We start from the raw sequence: 17,401 nt of genomic DNA on the forward strand, positions 1-17,401 counted from the left end.
TTGCTCACTAGAAACTTTTAATGAAAATACATACGAGAGTTTGGTAAAAGTAATGTTGGAAGTTTTAAAATACTGCTTTTCTGCAATATTTCCAGTTTGGCTTGGAAACAGGGTCAATTTGGTGTGTAAGAAACAGACTAATGCTTGATTACATAATAGTTTGAATAGCTGATGCTATGGTGGAATGCTGGAAAATGTGCTTTCAAACTAAGCACTTTGATAACTTCCTGCAATATTCAGAGTAAATCAGTGAGTTCCCAGGACATCATGATATTTTCTGTCTGAATGTTTTCTTTTACGAACATGGGATCAGGTTCTATCACTGTGATTTCGTGTGGATCTCCCAGTTTCACTAGAACTTGTGTAGACATAGACAAAGCAACAAGCATCATCATGGCAGAAGTATTTTATTTTAGGAGAAGTTTAAGGTGTGAAAACTAAACTGCGGGAGAGAATAATTTCCTTCTTAAATTTTAAAAGCAACTTTCTGCATTGATGCTGGTTTAGTGTAAATCCATTTTTCTGTTCATGTCATGGACAACACAATATACAACTTAGGTTCAGTTTTATGAGTTTAGGAGAGGAGAAATTCCTGCCTCTTGGAATTCAAAATGTCTTTTTATAGGTTGCTACCATATTAAGATTATGGATTTGATTAGAAATTTTTATATTATTGACTTTTTTCAACATGTTGAATCAGATGTCTAGCAAATTTTTTGTACGTAGGAGGAGTTTCTCAGTGACTTAAGAAATCCTCATCCAATGCACATTAGTATCATAGATTTGAACCTATAAAAGGTAGTGGGGAACGACTTGTGAAACACAGGAACAGGTTCACCTTTAAAACTCTTACCAGGGTGTAGAAAGTGGCTGAATGCCTTGCCTGGAGTATGAGAGTCCTGCAGTCTCGGACAGAAGGAGAGCCCCACACAGAAATGCAGTTTGAGATATGCTCTTTGCTTTGATGCATGAGCCTTCAGTGCTGTCAGCTTTGGGGGAACCAGGCTGTTTAGAGCATTCTTTTTATGAACACCAATTGGAAATTGTGGCAAGAGGGAGGGGAAAAAAATGTGCAAAACAGAAAAATGCAATTGAAAAATCATATTTTTACATTTTACAGTTATATCTAGATTATAGCTAAGAAAAAAGAATTGTGTTTTCAATGTAGAAGACCTTTGCACCTTCTTACTCTCTGCCAAGTATTCACCTTCTTACTGTCTGCTAACAAGATCCTGCTAATTTGAGTGGACAAGGAAGATTCACTGAAAGTACCTTACCTTCACGAAGCATCTCATCAGGGCAGTTCTGAACATGTTGTTGTAACACGTTGCATTAATTCTCTGTAAGGAGCAACTCACTGCACTTATTTAATCCCTTGCATTGCAAACTGCTGTCTCTGCTTAGCTGACATGCTGGTTCCTCTGGCCCTGTTTTACTTGTTTTACTGAGAGTTCCTAGCCAGGGTTACACATCTGGCTCCCTGCTCATTAAACTGAAGTACATTTCTGTTGTGCCAGCGTCACACCCAGCCTCATAGGTGAGAGAGCCGTTACAGCAGCACATATGCTGCCTAAATTCCACTTAATTCCTATTTTGAGCTCTGAAGTGAGTCCCAAGAGATACACAGTCCTTTCTGCAGAGACAAGTTTTCCAGCTTTCACATTTCACCAGAATTCATTTCACTGGAGCTTGTTAAATTGCACAAGCTATTCCATCAAAAATTAAACATAATTAGGCCAGATTTTAGGATTGCAAAAATCTGTGACCATCAGAAATGTTAGAGGTTTCAAAAACATTAAAAATGAGAAATGGGAACTGAGATTTGAAGGACCAACGAGGCCAAAGAAACCACAACGTTTGGTGATAATCAATAATTTAAATTGATGGAATTGTGGAGTGATGTCTTGTGCCAAAAATGCATAAACAAAGGCAAAGTGAGCCATATAACTCCTGTGGCCTGCTGTTGTGGCTCTCCTGGTTAGATGCATTTCATTTTCTGGAATGAAAACAGAATTTGGAGGTATCCATAGCTCAAGCACTTCTATAAATGTGATTTTGAGATATGGTTGGTCATTTTAAAAACCAAAACCATTTTAAAGGCACAGGGGCTCAGTCTGTTCCTCGGTGAACTATCAGTTACTAAGTTAATGTCCTGAGTATGGGATTGCACAGCAATTGTCCCAGAGGACAACCTGTAAGTGGATCACAGCTTTCAGGATGTGGATGTGGCCAGAGGGTAATATTCCTACTAGTCTGGAGTAGCTCCTGTGAACAGCTATGAGCCAAAGTTATTCCTCAGTCTCCAGGTCTGGGCAATCAGCATCTGGCCATGATGGAGCTGCCCATGGCACTTGAAACATTTCAGTGCCCCCAGAAGCAGAGTGCCGAGTGTGAGAAGTGAAAGCCTTTCACTGAGATTGAAACCCTCTGTTTATTTAATGTTGCATTCACGTAGGGGTAACACTATAGAGTTAAATCAGTAACTTTTTAGTGGAAATATGTATTTTTTAAGGAAAAGTAGCCAGCACAAGCTGTTTTTAAAGTGTTCTGTAAATTTTATATGTTCTACTTCAAGGTATTAAGCACAAAGCTCTGTGAAGGTTGTTTCTGTATTGATATTCTTGTGCTCAAAAGTATATTCATTTCCCATTTTGCAATTAATAAATATAGCAAGTGAACATTATCTCCTTTTTAATACTCAGGGTATTACTTCTTTTAAATATGGTTGTTGAATCCATTTTTTCTTCCAACCACTTAAAATTCTGACAGAATTTACAGCTGTTTCAGAAGTGTTTGGCAGCACATTCAGCTGCAGGTGACTTCTGTGACTATCGTAGACCAGCAAAAACATGTTGAGCACTCGAATTGTTCTTTCTGTCTCTGTCCCTGTTCTCTGTGTTTCACTGCAGCAAGGCTTTAAGAAAGCAATGTTCCACATGACTCTACGTCACATGTAAAAAATAAAAATAAAAAATCTTGCCCACATGGGAACAATCACCTATGGGCAGATTTTCCAACTTTATAGCATTTATAGCACCTCTCTCCAATATCTCAGTGATGCAGAGGACTCATAATACAACAGGTATTTGTATTATGTATCTGTAATACAAATGGTTTCAAACACTCATTGTGAGTTGGGTTAAATGTTTTAACGTCTGACTGCAGGGAGAACAGCAGCTTGTTATTTCTGTGACGCTGTGAGAACATACTCACGTTATCTTTCAGTGCAGCAGGAGATAGCATGTGCCCCTAATGTATGTATGTTTACAAGTTGAGAAGTTAAGTCTGCTGTTAATGTTATCACTGCTGTATCCTGAAATAGAAAAGTGCAGGCAGATTGGATTGTGTTAGAGAATGGTAACCATAATAACCAATAACAATCTGCAAATGATAAGCAGCTTTAATGTTTAAAAATAAAATTTATATAGCATTCCAGTACTTCCATGGACATACTTTCAGGTTTTATTTTATTATTCATTCTTTTTAGGTTTTGTTTTGAGATTTAAGATGTGACATCAATCTTAATGAAGAGTTTCATTATTGCATCTTGAATTAGTTGGTTTATTATATACCTAAATTAAACCTCACAGAATAAAATTTTACTTAACAACCCTCTTTCAGATGTACACCATCTGTAAGGGAGAATTACAAACATCCTACATGATGTATGGAATTTTATGGAAGGAGATGGACTTTGATTTTATGGTTGGATGTAAAATGGATACATTCAGTAAAGAAATACAAAGTCTTCTGGAAATGAATGCAGAGCATCTTGATAATTTGGAATCTGCACCATGTTCGGGGATGCTGCCCAACACATCTGCTGATATGAAAATTAAACAAACACAAACCCCGCCCTTTTAACTTGCCCCAGACCATGCTATTTTGTTTGAGGGATGCTTTTAAAAGAAAGGAAGGTATCATTCAAGAGAAGGAAGAGGTCCAAATTGTGTCCTGGCCCTGCCATCCCCCTCCTTGCCTACCTCCAGCACACAAATAGGGGTGTTTAGCAGGAGTCTGGGAAGCTCCAGCTGAATTACTTAACCTGTCATGAGCAGTGTGGTGCTATGAGCAAGCTGGTAATTCTCCTGGGTTAACATGTTCTCAGTCTTCCTTGCTGAGGCAGTCCTATAATTTTCATAAAAGATTTGGATGTTTCTTAGAACGTGGAGTCCTATTTTAGTTTTTCTTAACTGCTGAAACACTGCAATTACCACCACAATGTGCTCAGAGAGTTACAGTGGCAATGAGAATAACTGGAAAAGACTCATTCTTCTAAAAGTGCTGATGTCCAGAGGACCAAGGCAGCCTGGGCTTCAGATCCATGCTGTAGCTCTTTCAGGGCACTAACACTCCTGAAAAATTAAGTTTATCCTGCTGAAAGTGTCTTGCCCACAGTTAGAGTGACCACTATGGGAGAAAATCAATGGGAGAGCTCAAATTCATAGGAAAAACTAAAAAATTAATTGCTAATCATCATTTTCACATATAAGGAACCTTATTAAGAAATTATTCAGTGCTGGTGTGGGATGGGATGGTTTGAATGGAGGGTAATTAAAGTGAAATAGCTCTTGCTCTGTCATCCCATATGTGAGAGGGAAAAGTTATTCAGAGTTTTTTTTGCCAGAACTTCCTTTAAAATGAGACATTCACATTTACAAGAGACAATTCTTGTTGCTAGCTGTGTAAAGGAGTTACAAGCTGTTGACATTCTTCGCTGGGATTTGAATTTGAATCTGAATTAGTTAAGAGAGAGTCAATTGCTTTCCATTAGAGTTCCTGAAGAAAAAAATGTTGTTACTGTTGGATACAAGTTGAAAGATTCTTGTTTATCAAGAAAGGTCTGTTTAGTCTATTAACCTTGACAACCATGTCAGCATTTTTTTCTGTTTGTTTTCCCAAAGGCACTGTGTTGAAGTACTATGATATACAAAGCTATTTATAGTGTAGACAGTTCATAGCTATGCTTAAAAGACATGGGTCAGGGTTTAAATACCAGAGTTAAATGCTATTCTCTTTGACAATCTGAAAAGTCATTATGCTTAATCCTTGAAAATTAAAATGGAGAGATGGAATCCCTAAAATATCAATGTGAATCAGACTTTTTTTAAATTTATTTTTTTTTTAGGGTTTCACAGAGTGGTTGAGGTGAAAAGGAAGCTCTGGAGCTATTCCAGTTACCTGCTCAGAGCAAGGCCACCTAGAGCTGGTTACCCATGACCATGTTCAGATGGCTTTTGAATATCTCCAAGCATTGAGACTCCACAACCTCCCTGAGTAGTCCGTGCCAGTGCTCTCTCACCCTCACAGTAAAATAAAAATATATAACAAAACAAACCCTATCACCATCTGTATTTCGGTTAATACTCATTGGTTTTTGCCTTTTCATTAGGACTCACTGAGAAGAGTCTGGCTCTGTCTTCTTTACTCCCCTGCCACCAGGTACTATACACCAATAGATTTTTATGAAAGGAACAAAATTTGGGGAAGTAATCAGGGAAAACAAAGTCCGCATATATTGACACATCTGTGTTTGTACCTCTTTGCCTCTGTTAACACATGATTAATATTGCTGTTGCTGTCTTGGCTTCTACAGATGAGCAAGAGCTGCTTTTAAAGTGCTTGCATGCAGTAGAAAGCTGAATAAGTGATTTATTTTATCCTTGTGATTTACTTAATCATTTCAGACTGTAGTCTTGACTCTCACAGTCACAGTACTTTATTTTTCTTCAGTCTGAATGCTGGTTCTCAAGGCCAGTCTTCATCAAGCCACATTTGTGTAGCTCTCTGTCACATATCTGCAAGAACATGTCGTGCTAGAAAATGCCAGTGAGGGAGAGGAGCAATTCTACCCTTAGCTTTGTTTCCACCTTCCATTTTATAGACCTATTTCTGTGGTTTTGACGCTTTCTGCCTGTATCCCAGTTCTATTACTATCCCAAAAATAGGATAGCAACTTTGTCTCTTGCTGAAGTCTCCAACTTACAGGCTTTCCAATGGCCCATATTTGCTTGATCAGCCAGTTCTGCCCAGGCATCCCATCACAGCATTTTTGCCTTGGTCCACACCATTCCATTCCTCCCTGGTTACCTCCTAGCTTTAGGCTAGTCAGGTAGCCAGCTGTCTATGAAGGTCTTGTCAAATCCTATTTTTCTCCCTGCCTACCATGAACAATTTTCTTGCATAACCTTAATTCCTGTCTTCTGGCCTAGCTTCCAGACTCTCCTCGCTGTGGGTCACACGGCTTCTATCCATCCTTGTTCTGCACTCTGGTTTTCTGCTTTTCCCATTCCACCACCTCTCCAGCCTCATTGTTCACAGATTCCTTTTTGCAACCTCGGTCTCCCTGTCCACGCCCCCCTCCCACTCCCCCATCTCTTCCCCTTCACTGCTCGCTCTTTCTGTATGGATCATGGCATTCTGTCTGCAAAGGTCAGCACTGGTGAGACACTGCCCACCCTCTGCTGGCCAGTCCCTTGCCACACTAAACTACTGGGGGAAGGATGTGCAGCAAAAACCCAGTGCTGTCACTTGGCTGGGAGTGGAGCACAGGTCATCCCGCAGTGCTTTGCTGAGTTTAAACACCCTCAACAGAAGTGGCATTTTTGTAGACTTTTAACTCTTGAACCATAAAAGCTATGTGCACATTTGCTTTGTGGAGCCCTAAGACAGACTTTGGTACCTGTCATGATGTTTCAATTGAAGAGAGCAATGAGCAATTCAGCTTATTTACTGTCCAAGCTGCCAGACTCTGGCTGCTTGTACTGTCTGTAGTGAGAATTACTTGCGACATGAAAGTCACTTATGGTGACAGTCTGAATAATGCCCTAAGTCTCTGTTGAGTATATGTGAACTGCAATCCTCCCTGATTTCATATTCATTCCCAAAGCACAGGAGCTGATGAAATGAGTTTTAAAAAAATTAAATTATCATAATTTTTAATGCATAGAAAGCAATATGTTTTCCTTATTTTTGATGTTACGAGTACTTGTAATGTTCCTGCTGGGTTTTTTTTCCTCCAAATGTACTTGTGAGAGCCATAACCAAAAGGGAGCAATCAAGCTACGGTGCCCAAATTCCAATGGCTTACAAGAGCTGTATCAGACAAGCAAAGTAATGTGTGATGACACTGGCTTTGCCTAGTATTGACAGGTGTGGTTTCACTACTAAAAACACTGTGCAGGAAAGCTTAGGCAATTACGTTAAAGCTAATAAGTATATGTGACTACACTCGTTCAGCATCAATAGGAGCAACCAACTTGGACAAGTGATTATTGCATTCCAGTAGAGGTGTCTGATGCCTGTTAGCCTCCATGCAGGAATGGTGCATGTTTTATTTACTCTCTGGGAATGCACTATTATGATGTTATTCGTTTGAAGCATAATTTGCAGTTGATACAAGGCGAAGTGACCAGTTCAGATGACAGATTAAACTAATGCTATTTTGTAAACATATGGTTAGAAATAAAATTAATGTCTTCTGATTTCTAATTTCCCCTTTCCAACCATTTTCTTGGGTTTAACTCTGCTTGTAGATACATACAAAAACTTAAAAAATCCAGACTCATGAGTCACATCACATATAGTCAACAGAGGACTAAAGGTCTGTTTTGACAGAGAAAGCAGATTGAGAGAAGAATATTCTACTAACTTATGCAAAGAAACTGAGGTAGTCAAGACAAGATCTATTTAAAATAAGCAGGGGATCATGCAGGGGAAGGAACAGGGAAGATATTTACAATGTTTTTGAACTGCTTCATTTGCTGCTTTTGTTAGGAAAGAGGTCTTGTTCTCTTTTTTCTGTGAAGAGAAGGAAACTGAGTAGCACAAACTGGTTTTCTGTGCCGGGTATGTTCATGGTATCATGTAATGAGATGTGTATATTATATTAACTTGATTATAGATAAAAATGGGCAAGCATACACCCACACATTTCCTCCTTAAGATGTTACGTATTCTTTATTTTTTCTTAGTGCTTATGTATAGTTGTTGTTATAGGATATAGTGCTAGCAGCAGTATGAACTATAAGGAATTGAGAGGACCGAGCTGAGAAGGGATGGGTTTCATAATGCTGTTTGAAAGCAGTTTTGGTCGGTGTTACTGGATGCTGACTGATGGCCTCTTCCTCAGTTGTAAAGAACAGCCTTTCCCAGAGGGCAATATTTCTGCATGCCTGGTTTACTTTATGCTGTATTCCTAAACCATCTTTAATGGGATCTATTTTTAAGCCCCATTTTAATATTAGTTTGGGAATGCAGTTGGTGAATTAGTCTCTGAAGTCTTTTACTGGTTTTATCCTGCTCTTTGGCTGCCTTTACTCCTTCTTGCCTGCTCTGCCTGGAGTAGAAGTTGGCCAGGAGCGAGGCGGGTCCATGGATTCTTCTCTCCCGGTGTGGTACTGTGTGCTGGATCCGCTTCCCGTGCAGTGGAGGCAGCGGGTGTAACTTTTCGGTTACCTGAGTGCCATTGTGCTACAGAGATAAAGTTACACCGTGTTTACAGAGCAGTCTGGGACTAATCAGTGGCAGGAAGCAATGAAGTGAGTGAAACATAGTAAAGGGAAGCTATTCTGGGCTGTTTGTTTGTTTGTTTTTCAGAAGAGATTTTTCTTTTTTTTAAGAGATAGACAGTGAGATAGCTCCATGGGTTTCTGCAGCACTGTCAGAGCAGCGAGGGGTACGTGTGAACCGAGCTCCCCGCGCTTCACCCAGCGCTGCCGGCTCGCCCGGCCGCAGCAGCTGCCCCCTCCGCCGCCCCCTCCGCTGCTCCCGGGTTCTCCCGTCCCGTCCGCGGCTCCGCGGGCCCCATTCGCGCGTTCCCCATTTGCGCGTTTCCCCGCACACAATTTGGGCGGTGTCGCTCCAGGCGGGGCAGGACCGGAACGCGGCGCTGCCGCCCCCCGCTGCCGCCCTGCGCTGCCCGCACCGCCCCGTCCCTCTGCCCGCACCGCCCCGGCTGGGGCTCCCCGCACCGCCCCGTCCCTCTGCCCGCACCGCCCCGTCCCTCTGCCCGCACCGCCCCGGCTGGGGCTGCCCGCACCTCCCCGCACCTCCCCGCCCCGCCCGGCTCCGCACGGACGCGGGGCTGCCGCTGCCGCCCGCGGAGTTTCGCAGTTTTCCATCCCGCCGGTCCCGCGGCCCTCCCAGCAGAGATTCCGAGTTCATGCCCGAGAGCCCCGGTGCCTCAGGAGCAGCCCAGGCGTGGGAAAGCAGCCTGGGAAGCCTGTCCAGCTGGGACACGGGAGCTGAGGATGCAGTGGAAGATCTGACTTTAGGCGACTGGGCGCTCTGGGCAACTGGTGTCAGACTGTGAAGGTGTAACTATGTACCTTTTTGGCAGTGAGGATTACGAAGCGGTAAGATGTAAACTAAGGGGGTTTTTTTCTCAGTTGTTATTTACTTTTAATGTTCCTGTCTCAGAGTTTATTGGGCAACTTTGCGGTTTTGTCTGTGGTTGAACTTTTGTAGTCACCAATTCACTTGCTTTTTAAATAGGACATTTTTCTTCAAGTTCTTCAAGTAGTGAGATACTATTTGCTAGATACAATTGAATTTTCTTTCCTTGTCCTGTTTATTGCATTGTGGTGATATTGAAAATGTTTAACTACTGAGCATTATGAGGCTGTTTGGGCTTTTGGAGTTAAGCAAACCCATGCCTCCAAATAATTCAGAATTTGTCTCATACTTTGTAATGTAGATAGACTACAAGGAGCTTATGGAACTGGCCTTAATAGAGTGTTTGTGGGGATGTTGCCAAACCATTTCTTTTGTACAGTTCAAAGCATGTCATTGTAATGTACTGCAATGTCCATCAAAAGAGCTAGCTTAAAAAACCCCAAACACACCCACATTAAAATCTGATACTCTTTAGTTGAGTATGTGTGTAAAACAGTGTTTGAAATAAGTTGATGATGTCAGAGAAGACCAGAAGGAAACCACTAATAGCTCCACACTGTTGTGTGACATTGTTAGCTGACATAAAAGTTTACAATTTTGCAGCCTGTGGTTCAAGTGCTACGTTGTAAGCAAAATGGATGGATTCTTCCACCCACACACATTTGTGACTGAGTCCAAAGGAGCTTTGGGCAAAAATGACACTGAAAAATATCTATGAACTCTACTATAGGACATCAAAATAAATTTCACGTGCTAAAAAGTGGCACATTCTTTGCATATAACTGGCAATTGCAAATGTTTTGTTTTGATTATTGAAGTTGCTCTGTGAAATATGAAAGGGCCTTTTATGGCAGTCTGGGTTCTACAACACATTTCAAAGAATTAATTTAGTTATTTTGGATTATTTTTCTTTTTTTTTTTCCCTTTTTTAAATTCCAACCAGCTATGCTTTTGAGATGCAAGAAATGTAGAAGACATTCAGGAAAATAATTTAAGTGCAGCTGTCTGTGCATTGAACTCGTTTGTGTGTGTATGACTTGCACAAACTTTCACAAACAAAGCTAGGGAACTGAAAAGAACTTAGTTTTTCCAAAGCAGTAAGCCACATCACTGGCATTGCAGTGATTATGCTATAGAACATTTACTTGTGTATAAAGATTATAAAGCAAAAGAGAGTGTCAAACTTTGAAGCTTTTTTTTTTTTTTTAATTGGTTACATTTAGATATTTGTAAAGCATTGCAAATCTCTCTTAACAGATTTTTTGCATTTTGCTCTTCATTCCATTGTATCCTGTGAAGTTATTTCCTGGTTTATACAGCAAATGAGTCTGAAATTTTAAAATTTCTTGAAAATAACCTAGATGACTGAAGAATGATGTTAGAGCTTTGGATTCAAATCTCAATCTTTCTCTGATGCTGTTTCAGCTTCTAAAAAATATGGAAGTATTCTGTGTCATAGAAAGTAGTTTAATGTTTGAGACACCTTTCGCAGGCAGGTGGGCCATCTCATTCCAGTCCCTTTTCTACTACAAAGTTGTGCAAAGTGAAATAACATCAATAGAAAAAGTAAGGAGTCCACCATTAATTGTGTGGGGTTGGAGTTTTGTAATTTTTTTTTTCTTTTGTTCTCTTTGATATCTCTGTAGGTCCCTGAAACTGCAGTGTAATGATCTGCTCAAACAAAATGTGTCACTAAGTGCAAACTAAAATATAATTTGGGTTTTTTCTTCTTTAGAGCAAGATAGTTCAGGGGAAAATAGGGATGCACTTTTTTGGTGTTATTTTGGTAGCCAGACTACCAAACTACAAACCAAGATGTTTGCTTTACTCAGTGATAAGTAAAATAGAATAGATGGTGTACATAAAGCTTGAAGAACACTTTTATTGTTCAGCAAAAGCTAAATTAATGTGAAACTTCTATCTGTACAGATCTGTTGTTCATGAAGCCATATGCTCTGCTCTGTGGAAAAGGCATTTGTTTCATCTTCCCACACAATTATTTGAGTGACTGAAGGACAAAGTGAGTGAAAAGTGAGAGTGAAGAATTTCAGGGTTTAAGTTTACTATTAATTTAAAGCAATTTAAAACAGGTTTAAGGCATTCTATCTATGCTTATAAAATTTGATTTTTATCCTAGGGAGGAGACCACTGATGAAAAGAAACATAGCATCATTAAAGCATCTCTTAGAGGAATTCAGTAAATCCATCTCTTAAAGCTCAATCTTTAAGCAGAGTAATAGAGAAGTGGAACTGTATGTGACCACTGTTCGCATTTCATACGTGCACGCGAATGTCCACGTGAGCATGCACATGCACGTGCAGAAATGTGAGTATCTGAAGTGATACTCCAACTCAGTTGAATTTAATAGCAAAATGCCAATGCCACAGACTGGTACTCCCAGCTTTTGCATCTGGTGTCCACTTTGCATTCTTTTTGTTCCTGTGTGTAAACAAGCTTGGGTTATTAGCTTACTCTGAGTGCATAGTAAGTCTAGATATCTGACAGCACTGATAATCAACTTTGATGCCATCTCCTACCAAGCTCAGCTAACAAAGATAATATTGCTTAAGAACCAGTTATCAACAGAAAAAAGCTGGGGTTTATGACCACTTCATATTAAGAATAAGAACAAAGTGTCATGACATAGTGACAAAAGCTACATTTTTGAAATTAATAATAAAACCAGGCAGCAGTGGTCATTTCCTATTTCCATTAGTATTTTAATAAATATTCTAACTTGGCATGCACAGTGTGTTTCACATTACATTTTAGAACTTCAGGTAGATGCTTATTAAGGTGTTTATGACTGATGAAATAAACATATAGTATCTTTTTAGGCATTCCTTGCCACATACCTGGCAAAGTAGATCTGTTTAACTATAGTAAGCGATTTTATTTCATAAATACAGGAAACTGTAAGAAGCTGCAGATCCAGCAGTCTCATTTGTGGCTGTAATTTGTTTGTTCATAACTTTTCCTGTTTGTTTGCGAAATAAACCTCTGGTTAAAGCGAATAAATAAATAAACCAAACAGAATTGGAGTAGTTCCTCAAAAATGAAGCAGAAAGAAGCTCCTTTTCACAGATGTCTGGTAGATCGTAGTCTGCATTACCCTCCCAACACAAAAGCATCTAAAACTTACTCCCAACAGTCCTTTGAGTTCCACATAAGGGATGGTGGGACTCTAGACGGTGCTTGCATGTTTGGGAGGCTCTCCTGTGCCCCCAGGCTACACTTTGCCCAGCAGAGCATTTCCCTGTGGCTGCAGAGCATCTGCTCTTCCTTCCTCAGGTGGGCCTTGCCAGGGCTCTGGGTGCTGGGCACCTCCAGCCGCATCCCTCCAGCCTTCCTGGAGCCCTGGTGGAGGTGTTCCAGTGCTGATGGCACCGACTTGTCCCCAGTTGGGCACGGGACACCTTTAGTGTTTCATCACGCTTTCCTGATGGCAGTCTGGCCTGGCAGAGACTTCGGGCTCTGTTGTGTTAGCATAATCCAACACTGTGATGGTAAGTGTAGGGTTAATTATGATTTCTTCTGCAAAAAACCTAATCATTGGAAAGCTATATTTTTAGCAGAGTAATTCAGAGGCAGCAAGAAGTTTTCTTGGTGATTAGTCATTTAAGAAAAATAATTTAATTTCATTCACTCTGTTGCATGCAACTTTCAGACTTTTGCAATCAGTTTTTAACTTTCCTAAGAAACTCAAAACTTAGCTTTTTTTGATCTCCATAGATATTTTTCTTGGAAAATATCCGTACAAAGAGTGGGAAACCTCTATATAAGTCCAGTGAATTGGTTGTGATGTCCAGAGCATATGTTTTGGTTGCCTTGGAAATCCAGCATTTGTCACTTGTGTTCTCCAGGCAAAAGTTTTGAACTTGTCTATTTAAATTAAAGCTTCACTTCCATTGAGTTTGCCTATGTCCTCTTGCAGGATGGAGTACTTCTTATGGATTATTAAGTATGATGTTGATAAATGCCAGTTTTACTCATGGCTCCTGCCTGGCAGAATTATCTTCTAAAAAGTATGAAAATCTGTCTGCTAAATTTCTAAAGAAGGTGAATATCTTGAAACAGTCAAATGTCATTCACGTTTGAGAAGAGTTACTTTCTGACTGCTCTTCATGAATCAGACAAATCTCAATTCTGTGTGTACAGGCATTCTGCTGAGAGGGCTAATTTTGCTGTGTCCAGGGAAAACCCCACCTCTCCTAGAAACAAATAGGGAGAACACAATGATGTGCTTATTCTGAGACATTGCTACTTACCTTATTTCAGAAACTGAGTGAAGGGAGAAAAGGATGTTGTTTGAGATTGAAGAGAGTCACTTGTAACTGTTTAGCAACAGTAGTTTTCATCATACTGTGGATTGACCTGGGAATGTATCTGAAAATCATAAATCAGAATTGCTTCTTTGGGAACCTCTCCCTTGAATTGCATATTTATTATGACAAGGACAGTTCTGCAAATTGCGTGTGGCAGAACACTGTAAAAATTTAACCATAAGGTTTTGGAATGACCTTTCCATGTTCACCTTAGTTCAACCTAAGGCAACAACATCTAATGTTATGTTCAGAGAGATAAGTTGTACAACTTGTGAGTGTAACTTGAAGTACAGACTTGAAAGGCAGTCAAATTCAATTCAGTCTCTGAGGTTTGCTTCAGAGCCGTGAGTCCGTCCTTTGACAAAACCCTTGATATTTTGATTCTTTAAATTTTAGGAGACACTTGATTTGTTTCTAGTGACAATAGCACTTGGTTAATTTTCAACTGTAAATATTGTACAGATGCACAAGGAATGGAGTTATTCATGCCTAAAACCATGTGTTCAGTGAGAAGTACTCTTATGTGGAGGAAAGAAGTGCTTATACGTGAAGATAGATGGGCTCACATCCAGAGCTGGATGTAAATTTGTGAAACAGTCACCCTTAGCAAGCCTTTTTCCTGTGGATTCTCTGCAGCAGCCAAAGTGTAGAAGCAATACAGTTCTCTTTTCCTAAATTGGAAAAATGAGGGTCATTCTGTATGGCATCATTCCCCATGACTAGCTCAGAGACATCGCAGCTGTGTTTTAAGCACTGCATATGAGTTTTGGGACTTCCCCAAGGGAAGCCTGGGAGAGCTGCTGGTTTCGATCCTGTAGCAGAGTGGCTCCTGAAACAGTTTCAGTTTAGAATAGGGAAACACTAGAGAGGAAAACCTTAATAAAACAATGCAGAGGAAAGTATTGATCATTTTTGTGTTACTTCCAAGACACCAAGTGTACTTCCCAGTTAGTGATTTGCACAACTGTAGTGACCGTACTTTTTTCCCCAGAGAAAAAACAGTGTTCAATCTAACCTCCTGTAGTTTATGTGAAGTAGATTTTTAATAATGATGTTACTGTTTGACCTTCATATCACTCCTGTTTCCTTGCCTCCTGTCTTTAATTTGAATTTCAGTGACTGAGGATGGAGACTATTTTTGACAGTATATTGAAGGTATTTATAGTGTATGTGACCTTCCCCTACCTCTGGGCCCACAATCCAACACATGAACAGTCAATAAAAAGATGGGGAGCTCTGTGGAAGCCAAGGGTGGAGGCACAAGGTGTAGGCCCTGTTATGTACGTGAGTCTGTGAGCAGTGGATAATCTGTCCCTCATGTAGAACTCAGAATACCTGGTTCATAACATGGGGCCCTGGGGTGCATGGAGCTCTGGGAGATTAAAGACAAGGTTTCTCCCTTCAGGAAATAACTTTTAGAAATAGATACTTCCAACAAAAAATATGAGGCAAGTCAATGACTGCAATTTATCTGGATCCTTTTGCACTGGTTTAGTGCCGAGTGGTGTCTGAACGCAATGAAGGAAGGGAATGAGCATATCTCTTATTGTGGAAGAGGATCATGGTGAGTGCATCATGTTTGAGAAGCAGGTTTGTGCCTGAGGCACCTGTGAAATCAAGCAGTTTTTGACATTTAGAAACCAACCTCACTGACCAGCTCCAGGTGATGAAATAGAAAATGAGAAATTTGTTTCTGTTTAAGGAGTAGAGGGTAAGAGAAGTGGAGTGTGGAAATTGGGCTGGGTTGGCAGGACCAGTACAGTTTACCTCACAAACATGAAGAAAATGTAACAAAATCAAAGTAGTTAAAAATCATATACACAGATGATGTGGGCGAACAGCCTTGTGAACACTTGTCACAAAATCACAGGGTGGTTGACAGTGGAAGACATCTCTGGAGGTCATCTGGTCCAATCCTCCTGCTCAGACAGGGCCACTTAGAGCCGGGGGCACAGGACCATTTCCAGGCTGCTTTTGAGTATCTGCAAGGATAGGGAGACTCCGCAACCTCCCTGGACAACCTGTGGCGCTTCTCAGCCACCCTCATGGTAAAACATTCCTATGTTCTGAGGGAATCTTCTGTGTTTCAGTTTGTGCCCACTGCCTCTGGTCTTGTCACTGGACCCCACTGAGAAGAGCCTGGTTCCATCCTCTGTACCTTCCCTTCAACTATTTATATACAAAAAGCCCTGAGCCTTTTCCTCTCCTGGCTGAAAGTCCCAGCTCTCTCGGCCTTTCCTTATGTAAGACATGCTTCAGTCCCTTCATCGTCTTTGTGACCTTTTATTGGAATCTCTCCAGAATGTCCATGCCTCCCTTTTACCGGGGAGCCAGGAACTGGATACATCACTCCAGGTGTGGCCTCACCAGTGCTGAGTGTTTTGTTTGTGTTTTTTTATCATAGCTCCCTTTTTTGGTTTTTGTTTCCATTACTTACTACAAGATGGAAGATGAAGGTGGAAGCAAAGGGTAGAGATGAGTGGAGCGTGCCCCCCACCAAACTGCTTGAGGGAGCTCTGAACCTCTCAGCTACTTTTCCATTTGCGAGACAGCAGTGGGAAGGAGGGAAGGAAGTCTCTCACAGGACCTGGCTTCTGAGTGTATTGAGAGCACCAAGTCCTGATGAAATCTGTAAATTCATCTGTTGGTCTTGGTTTCAGTTAATTTCCATCTGAAGGAAATGGCCATGGTAATGACCTGTTTCCGGGCAATGCGCTGATCAACCTCATGCTGCACGAGGCAGTTTATGTCAGTGATGTGAGCCAGCATGGACTTTGAAAAAAACAAAATAACCTATCAGGAATACTTGAGTTCTTCTATTCCATATTCATTTACTTTACAGGTCTTGATATTAAAAAAATGGCTATTTTTCAGTGAGGAATTTGAATGAAGCTAGTGTAGCCATAACAAGTGCTAATGATAGGAGCAGTAATCTAGGCAGGGCAGTACAGAGTTAACAACGAGCTAGTTGATTGGGCTTCTCTGATTTATGTAGCTACATACTTAATTCTTGGATTCCTCTGCACACCTTGTGTGTGTGTGTGTGTGTGTGTATGTGTTTCCAGGCTTTTGGGAATTATTTACAACTTCCTCCCTGTTACGCCACATATATTCATAGTTCTTATTTGATTAGATGTCAGGAGACGTCTCTCAGCTAGAGAAGTCTTCTGGGTAAAAGATACTAATGGCATGTGGTTTAAGTCAATTTATATAGGGCTTGGGGTGGAGCCCTACATGCAAAAGTTAAGATATTTAGAAGAAGGTGGCTTGAATGTCTTTAGTTAAAGAAATGGGACATGCATATGCTGTGCATGAATATGGTACAAAATAAATCCAGATCTTGCAGGGACCCCGATGTTCTGCTTCTAACAATAGCATTATTTTAAAGTTTGATTTCCAGTTAAGTATTTGTGACATGCATTTTGATGTCTGCGTTGTTTAGCCTGTGGAAGGATGTAAGGTAGCAGAAGGGGTAGCAGAAGGGTTAGCAGAAGATGTTTTATGTGCAAAATTGAAATCGTGACTTCCCTACAGCACATATGGAAAGCTAAAGTCAAGAAGGCATGTTCGCGCTGTCTGCCATCCGCGCCTGCTTGCCTGGTGCAGCAGACTGCCTGTTTTAGATGCTCTATCCTGGGTAGCACAACTACTCTCCCATCAATGGTGTGTGAGATGGTGT

The 17,401-nt window shown here is 40.7% G+C and overlaps 1 protein-coding gene across 14 annotated transcripts in view; it reads left to right on the forward strand.

The window, feature by feature from the left end:
• Positions 1-17,401, forward strand: part of CACNB2 (calcium voltage-gated channel auxiliary subunit beta 2) — a 245,920-nt gene that overhangs the window by 129,698 nt on the left and 98,821 nt on the right. Inside the window, exon 1 of one of the 14 annotated variants that reach the window (XM_039550041.1) lies at positions 9,077-9,356. The exons of the other annotated variants lie outside the window; for them this stretch is intronic. Within the exon in view, the coding sequence (XP_039405975.1) occupies positions 9,324-9,356 (33 nt within the window). The 5' untranslated portion in view covers positions 9,077-9,323. Of the gene's footprint in view, positions 1-9,076; positions 9,357-17,401 lie in introns of those variants that run through there. 14 annotated transcript variants of the gene reach the window in all.

The sequence above is a fragment of the Corvus cornix genome, chromosome 2 (genome assembly GCF_000738735.6).
Source record: "Corvus cornix cornix isolate S_Up_H32 chromosome 2, ASM73873v5, whole genome shotgun sequence".
NCBI lineage: Eukaryota > Metazoa > Chordata > Aves > Passeriformes > Corvidae > Corvus > Corvus cornix.